This window comes from Accipiter gentilis, chromosome 8 (assembly GCF_929443795.1).
Source record: "Accipiter gentilis chromosome 8, bAccGen1.1, whole genome shotgun sequence".
Lineage (NCBI taxonomy): Eukaryota > Metazoa > Chordata > Aves > Accipitriformes > Accipitridae > Astur > Astur gentilis.
The window spans coordinates 2,586,867-2,594,808 of NC_064887.1; the positions used below are offsets into that span (position 1 = coordinate 2,586,867).

General features: G+C 41.0%; 1 protein-coding gene across 1 annotated transcript; it reads right to left on the minus strand.

Annotated features, from left to right (window-relative positions):
- Positions 1–811: 811 nt before the first annotated feature.
- On the minus strand, positions 812–6,844 carry LEPROT (leptin receptor overlapping transcript). The gene is made up of 4 exons (XM_049808463.1): positions 6,736–6,844; positions 6,413–6,488; positions 5,411–5,597; positions 812–4,167 (listed from the first exon to the last, which is right to left on the minus strand). Exons 1-4 carry the CDS (start codon positions 6,749–6,751, stop codon positions 4,051–4,053), a joined length of 396 nt encoding a protein of 131 aa, XP_049664420.1. The 5' UTR covers positions 6,752–6,844; the 3' UTR covers positions 812–4,050.
- Positions 6,845–7,942: the final 1,098 nt, after the last annotated feature.

A 7,942-nucleotide genomic window follows, 5' to 3' on the forward strand; every position in this document is an offset into this window, starting at 1 on the left:
TTATACCATACAGATAATACTAGCAAATCCAGAACCAGGTTAAATAAAGGAGCTCAGGAACCAAGCCTAGAGCCTGAAGTTATTCTATACGCAAAGCACGTTGGGCTAGGCAGTACAGAACAGCAATCCCAAACATTCATTTTGCAAAACAGGGCAAAGCCAGCAGCTAACTGATTCAAAGCGCAAACACACTCACCTTCTCCAACAATTAGTTGCTCAAATCATTGCTGTAAACAGAAAGCATCAGCTACTCAGAACACAGACACTACAGCCTTCTCCTGATGGTGGGTGCTTTCACAAACTGATTAAAATAACTGAGCAGGCTTCATTTTCACAAGCACTGGTGGGATCAAAATCACCCACTTAATACCTTCACCAACTTAACTACAGGAGTACCGACCTAGAAAAGAAAGAGAGCTTTGACACCCTCTGCGTCCCTGCCCATCAGTGCGGACAGAGCAGATGTGTCTTACTCTAGGCTCTTTCAAAGCTAGGAAAGTGGAAGAGGACAAGTGCTACCTTACACACCATCTTTTTTTGAATGCCTTTAAAAAGCTCACAGATTCACCAGGTACGTAGGAGATAAGCGATGATAATTTCCCTGCATATTAGAGTACCGCCTGTACAACACATTCTAATGCATGCCATAAGAGTAATGCCACCTATTGCAATTAGATCATGGCTTCTGAAATTTGTTCATTATACCATTTATACCATTAGGAAAGCACCACTGGATATATTTTCTCTGTCTTTCCTCTCACACAAGACTCTGTTGTCATCTCTTCAAATTTAAGACAGACAAATATTTAAGCATCAGATATGTTTATTAGACAATTCAAAATGTCAGTTTTATTAGACAATTCAAAAAAAAAGTAGAATATGTTTTAACTTCTGTATTTTAACACTTCATCATCTCAAGAACCTGGCAATCACAGACAATAAAAACAGTGTTTACAAGTTACAAAAGCTGCACTGCATTCTGAATTACAGAAAACATGATTAGTTGACAAGGAAGCTTTATAAAATGCAGTAACAGATTTTCAGCTCATTATGAAACATAGTGATATTGCCATGTATATGCATTCACAAAATCGGCATAGTATCAAAATTAAGGCACTTTGGATACATAGTATTCACTTCCATATAGGAAAACAATTTCAGAGAAACCACAGTAAACTGCTACTGGTAGATAGTGACAGTATGCCCAGTACTAGCCATCAAAGCACCAGGTTTGCATGAATGAGCGAAGCTCTTGATAAAAAAAAAAAGCACTGAAATTTTTTTTTACCCTGACTATTTGATGTCGAAGATTCATTCAAGCAAATTTACTTTTAAAGAGGTCAAGGAAGATTTCCATGATTTAAACACTGTTAAACACAATTTTAAAAGTTAAACATTTTAAAATAAAAGTCCATGGTGAAAACTGCATGAAGTTCACATTAAGGATTAGTGCATGTAGCTGCTTCAAAAGATGAAGAAAAAAAAAAAAAAAAAGCATTGACTTTCTCCATTTAACATTTACCATTTCATGAGGTACCTACCCCAACCACAGTAATATCAAAGGAAATACAGTACAATAGAGTAATTTGTCAAAGAAGCAACCTCTCTTCAAGACGGCATTCTCTAGTCCTCCTTTTCATTTCAGATTGTCATATGCTTACTGCCTGTAACCCAATCTGCCACAAGCACACTATTTACTAACAGATCCACAACAGGTCCTACAAATAATGACTCTCTAACTTAAAGAAAAATCTATCTCAGCTGTTTTTCACACCACTGTCTTGAAAACAAAATTTAATCAGTAATTGAGTAGTTTTGTAGACTTCTACTGCAGGCTTCGGTACAGAAATTCTAAGGAGTAAAAACACTGAAGAATCTAACCCTGCAAGCACACAAGTATTTTAACAGGAGTTAAATAGAATTGTTAGCAACAACATTAGGCATTTACAGGATCAGGCACTTCAATTGTGTATTATTGTTGCTGTTTTACTTCACTAATTTGAGTGAAAAATGCCATTGTATAGGAAAAACAGCAACTTCTTCACGAATCGAAGCAGGACTTGTATGTGGAAACTATGCTTACTCTATACGACTTGGCTCATAATTGGAACAAATAATTTCCATGCTAGTACTTTACAAATCAGTAGGGTCCAACAGATTTCATCTAAAGTCAGGAAGAAAACACTCCAAGAGAACTTGTTTGTGCACAGCAACTCCCCAAGTATATTCCTGCTATATCTTTGATGAAGCATTAACATCCAGAAAAAACTGTCCTCTGATGTTAATTCTTCTTTTACGGGAATGACAGCCTAGACACACTTCAGTATAAAATACAGCTAGTCAGCATTCCTCAGCACTGAACTGTTCACCTTACACTCATCTGAAGTTTAAATTTAAAACATGTAATTAACCTTCCTGAAACCTGAGATTCTATTCCTACTTAAGTGATGCTACATTACTTGGACCACAGAATGATTTCTGTACCCTTCTTCTAGGGCATTGAGCATGAATAAAAGACCCAGTATCAGGGCGCTCATGTAACATTCATTAATTTTTTAACCTTTGCTGTGCACAACAATCCACAGGACACCATTTTGCAGTATACAAGTATTAAGAGAGCTTGGAGAGCAGCGTAAGTAGTTCCGTACAACTTAGGGGGCAAAAAGCACTGCGCTGGTGAGGCTGCCACATCTTGTAGGGTGGATTCTATCACCTCCTTACACAATGTCCCTCATAGCTACACAGGGTGATAGCAGTCTGCTGTGAACTAACTCACACAACTATAAAACACTCATTTGCAAGCTACTAGTATAAAGAACTCGCAATAGTAAAACATACCCTATGCAGAAATTCAGCTTCTCACTTCACAGAGCAGAAACCTCTTTGCGTCCATTGTTCTATGAAAGAATAAACTAAGGTGTCTCTTCCTTTACCCCTTTGCAGATTACTGAAATGTCTTCTAGCGTTAGGGCTGTATCAGAATGCATTTTTACAAAACTGCATGCCTCCACAATTTGCAGGATTCAGCAAGTCAAAACAGTATTAAAGTTTACTTTTGTAAGTGTGATTATGTGAATGTTTACTAGGATAATGCTATTAAAAATATAGTGTTTTAATATAACAATCTTTTCTTACAGACAAAAAAATAGTAGTGGAATAAGTATGTTTTAAAAGCAATGAGAACTGAGGAGCTAAGAAGTCCTACCCAGCAGAACACTCCTTTGCAATTCAGGCATTTCACACACAAGAACACAGAGCTGAATACTACATTGTGATTGTAAGTGTCCTGAGCATAGTTTCTTCTTTTGTGAACCTTCATAAGAGAAGTAAAGTTGGCTCTAAGCATTAAAGAGGCATTAAAATATATTATTCCCCAAATATATCCACAGTTGTTAAGTTGAACAGGGACAAAGCCTGAGTATCTCTGGAGGGGAATTATTTTTTAAATTAACACCATAAGTGGAAGGAAGGGTTTTTAACCATTCATTAGGGAGTAAAAGAGTTGGCATAACCTATGTTTGGTTTTTACACTATCAAGAAAAAACACTAAAATTAAATTACTCAAATGAAAAGCAAGTACTCATTCATCCCTAATCAAAGCAGAAAGATTGATCAAGTTGAACAATACCAAGTAGGATAATCTTTATATTAGCCTGTTTTGATTACATGTTTAAAAAAACCAAACAGGCATGCTGACCAATATCATATGTATCAACGATACTACTGTGATTAAAACAAAAGTTAATGCATATATAGTGAAAAAATGAGTAAAACAGCTTATGTTTTGTAAACTTATTCAGGGACAAATTTGCAACGGTGATTCCAGCTTTTACTGAATACACTAAGACAGCTGTCACAAAGGCCTTTTCCCTTTGGCTGAAATGCATTTTAAAAAAGCATGTTATGATCTGATAATGTAACACTACATGCATATGCACATACATACATCTCAGCGTGCACACACACGTTATAATATATACACATATACACAGACAGAGTATACATATGGTGATACATGCTGTAAAATATTACCAGCATCAGAGCGATGTCCTACCACTGTTCCCAGCTAAAGTCATCTCCTCTACCAAACACAAGAAAAAAGCCTAAAATAGTAAGGAAAATGACTGCATTGCCAGCCAGCACCAGACCACAGGCTCCCCATTTGATCTGAAATGCAAGGAAACGAAACAATCAAAGCAGTTCTTATAAGACAGGTTCAGGCCAGTTATTTATATGCATTAGATAAACTAAACGAAATACTACAGAAAGCTGCTAAAAGCATAAAGGAAAAAGACAAACAATAAATAATTCAATTCATGTGACTAATTATTCAATTAGCAACCACTCATGTTATCAATTCAACAGGCAGGCTAATAATGCTATGTTTTAGAACAAAATAATTACCTTGCCATACAAGTCACTAAACCATACGTAAGTCATCGAAAAAAAATCTGGTGAAACTAGTGCTCTCCTTTAATTTCTATGCAACAAAATAAAAGATAGCCTCTCAAATAAATGCCAGTAACAAACATAGAAAACAGTACATGGTCTTAAAGGTAAATAACTTTATTTAACGATCTGCCCCACTAAGTTTACTCAGATAAGTGACATTTACTCTTAAAAGATATAGCTATGCATTAGAGTTCCCCCTCGTGGTCACTTCTGGTTCTGCCTACTGTCAGGTCCACAACTTAAAACCAAAAATGCAGTGTCAAGGAAGTTGTGCATTACAAATAAATTAAAAACTAAGCACGCAAGTTTTAAGCAAAACTGAAAGACTGAAGGGGAAAAGCAACACGACACATAAAGATGCAGTTGGGTAGTTTGGGAGACAGGAGGAAAGAGTTCTCTGCCTTGCAAAACAAATATGACAAAAATCTCACCACTGAAGAGCAGTTCAGAAAGCAAAGACAAAAGAAGCTAGCAGGATTTCCTCAGACTTTGAAAGACAAAGCATGAGCTTGGGAAATGCTCTGAAAACCAGAAGGGGACTCTGGAAGTTTGGCCTTTTATCTTTTAACTGATAATGCACTCCAGTCACCAAGTTTTCAGCATCCTAAATGGAGAAAGCAGACATTCTGAAATAAAAATGAGGAAGGTGGCGCAAAAAGCGGTGCAAAAGTTGATGAGACAGAGAGGCACGAGATGTAGGAGGAGTTAATATCTTGTATTGGACCAAAACAACTCTGGAGAAAAACCCAGCTAAAAACTTTTCAGTCATGCAAGTCCTTTGTTCAGGTCAAAAAGCAGCATTGACAGACAAAATTTCAGCAGAGTGATTCCTTCAATCAGAATCTAGAAACATCACAATAATGAACTTAAAGGCAGGATTTACAAACAGCAACAGTACCCTTACAGATTACATTCAGTAACTGGTGCCTTACAATTAAAATTAGCAAGCAGAACTTACCGCTTCAACCCGTGCAAGGATGATAGGAAATCCAAAGGCAGAAACAACAATTCCAGTTGTGAAGAAATATGCCAGTTCCCTGCAGGCACTGCTGGCTGCATCACTGTCATCACTTACTCTTTTTGCAATGAAGTGGGGAATGGGGCAGATGAAGTAAAATATTAAGACAAACAGAGGCCAGTATACACTGGGGAGGGGGGAAAAGGAAATACATAATCAGTTTAGATAGATGCTTCAATAAAGAGTACCTTCTTTTTAGAAAAAGTAATTGCAGTAGCTGTAATCCTACTTTATGGTTTGAAAAGTGGGTTACGTGATTTAACCACAAGCTTTCACCCAAAGGGGCAATCCTACCTTGTTTTCCCTGCATATTGGCACAAACACTCATACGGCCTCGTGTAGGGCAGGACCCACGCTCTCACAAGAGCAAGGGTTAATTGACTTTACATTTGCATCACCTTGCTGATTCAGCTCACACCACCGCCTCACAAAAACGACAGTCACCGCACAAGGAACAGGAAATGCTGGCAAGCGGGACAGGAACCAAGAGCTTTCCCAAATTAGAGGGATCCGGGAGAATAAACAAGCCGACTGCGAAGGCACACCCTTGCACTCTCATCTCTTTGTGAGAGTTCTCGTTAGCTTCGCCTGGATTTTTAAGTGTAAGAGACAGCCCAGGTGGAGTCTTGTGGTAGGAGGGTTGTTTAAAGAAACAGGGAAGTAAGGGAAAGAACTGTGCGAGTTTAAAAACGGCTGCTTAGCAAGATGGCACCGCTTTTCCTGAGGAAGTATTGAGCTGTTTTCAGTCTTTTTTAATGGAAGCGCAAGCGCTGGCTAAGGAGGTGGTATTTAGTCACAACAAACTGCCACGTGTCAAGAGCCAGAAAGCGGGCGGCTTCTGTAAGATAACTAGAGCCAAACAGCTCAATTAAGTGAGATTTAACACCTCAATCGACAGAGATTAAGAAGGGGAAGTTTTGGAAACGAAGCCGGCCCCCTCACCCGTAGTACTCCAGGGCGCAGCCCAGCATGAGGAACGTCAGCCCGATGGCTCCGCTGAAGGACAGCGCCACGAGAGCTGCAACGGCACAAGGCAGGCGGTGAGGCGGCAGCCGCCTCACCGGTTACCGGTTAACCCTCCCCGCCAAGCCCGCCCGTCCCGTCCCGTCCCCCCCCCCCCCCCCCACCGCCTTGCTGAGGCGATGCCTGGGGAAGTTGGAAGCGCAACCCGATCGTTCTGCTCCCTCAGAGAGAGAGGGGACCCCCGGCCGGCGGGCGGCGAAGCGGCTCGTTCGCCGCCCGCCGGCCGGGGGAGCGCTCGGTACCTTTGATGCCCGCCATGTTCGGGGCTCTGAACGACGCCGAGCTGAGGTGGCGGCGAGCGACTTCCGCCTACCGACCTCTTGCCCCGCCCCCCCTCCTGCACCACGTGAGCCGTCAGCGTCACCTAAGAGGCGATTCCCGGGCTGGCCCCGCCCACGCTTGGGAAAGGGGGCGGGGCTAGCTGTGAGGAAAAGGGCGGGCCGCCAGCCACCCGTCGCCATGGTTACGGGGCGGCGTCTACGCCTCCAGGCAGGCCTTGGGGCAAACACACAAACAAACATATATATCTTTATATATGGTGTACATGTGTGCAAATACCTGCATATAGACGTGCACAAGCACGCTCTGAATACAGAAATACAGCTTTGAACAGCCCCCACCCAGCAGTCACTGCCATCTTGCAGGCTACTCCTAAAAACCCCAGGTTTCACCCCCAAAAATGGGCCCAAGCACGTGCTTGTCTCACACGGTGCCTTGTCGGGATTTGCATCATCCACCCCAAGAAGGGCATGTCTGTTTTAAAGCAGTATTTTTTGAAGCCTTAGGTTTTTGAGATCCCATTTTTGACCCAAGAACAGCCTTTTTGAGGGAGAATTTGCACAGCCCTTCGGATCCACCTCGCCCTGAAGGATTTCTTTAGATATCTCCCATCTCTGCCTCTCAGCTCTTCTTCTTGTTTCGTACTTTCTCTGACACAGATTTTTTCCCCAATTTCATTATTAATTTTACATTATTTAGAGCTAAGAAGGCTGCCTAATTAAAACAGCAGACTGGTGCAACTAGACGCTTCAAGTGAAAATGTTGTCAGGTGCTATGTTTGCTGACTTGCTTGGCCACAGGTTGCTGAAGCATGGTAGCATAAGAATAGCAAGCAACAAGTTGTTTCCAAAATGTCTTAATTTAGGAAAACTACCCAAAATGCCAACCTGTGAATTACCGGATCACATTAGAGACCACTTAAAAAAGGCAATACTGACACTGGCCAAGGCACACAACCCATATCATGGGAGCAGATGTACAATTTTAATATTATGGTTTAGTCACAGTTTGTAAGCAGCAGTTGAAGTCAGCATTTCTGGGCTTATTTTGTAACAGAAAACGATGTAGAGACCCTTTCACTGTACCTTCCCCAAAGCATTAGAGCAGAACAGAGGCTTTAGCTGTCATCAACAAGCAAAAAAGCCCTAGGAATTTCAACAGAAGCTTAGA

What these genes read in the sequence shown, in the direction of transcription:
- LEPROT (XM_049808463.1), bottom strand. An exon ending in TGCGCCCTGGAGTACTACGG is followed by an intron (nt 5,598 to 6,412) that starts GTGAGGGGGCCG and finishes CCCCCTCCCCAG; the next exon opens with TGTATACTGGCCTCTGTTTG. An exon ending in TCCTTGCACGGGTTGAAGCG is followed by an intron (nt 4,168 to 5,410) that starts GTAAGTTCTGCT and finishes CTTGCATTTCAG; the next exon opens with ATCAAATGGGGAGCCTGTGG.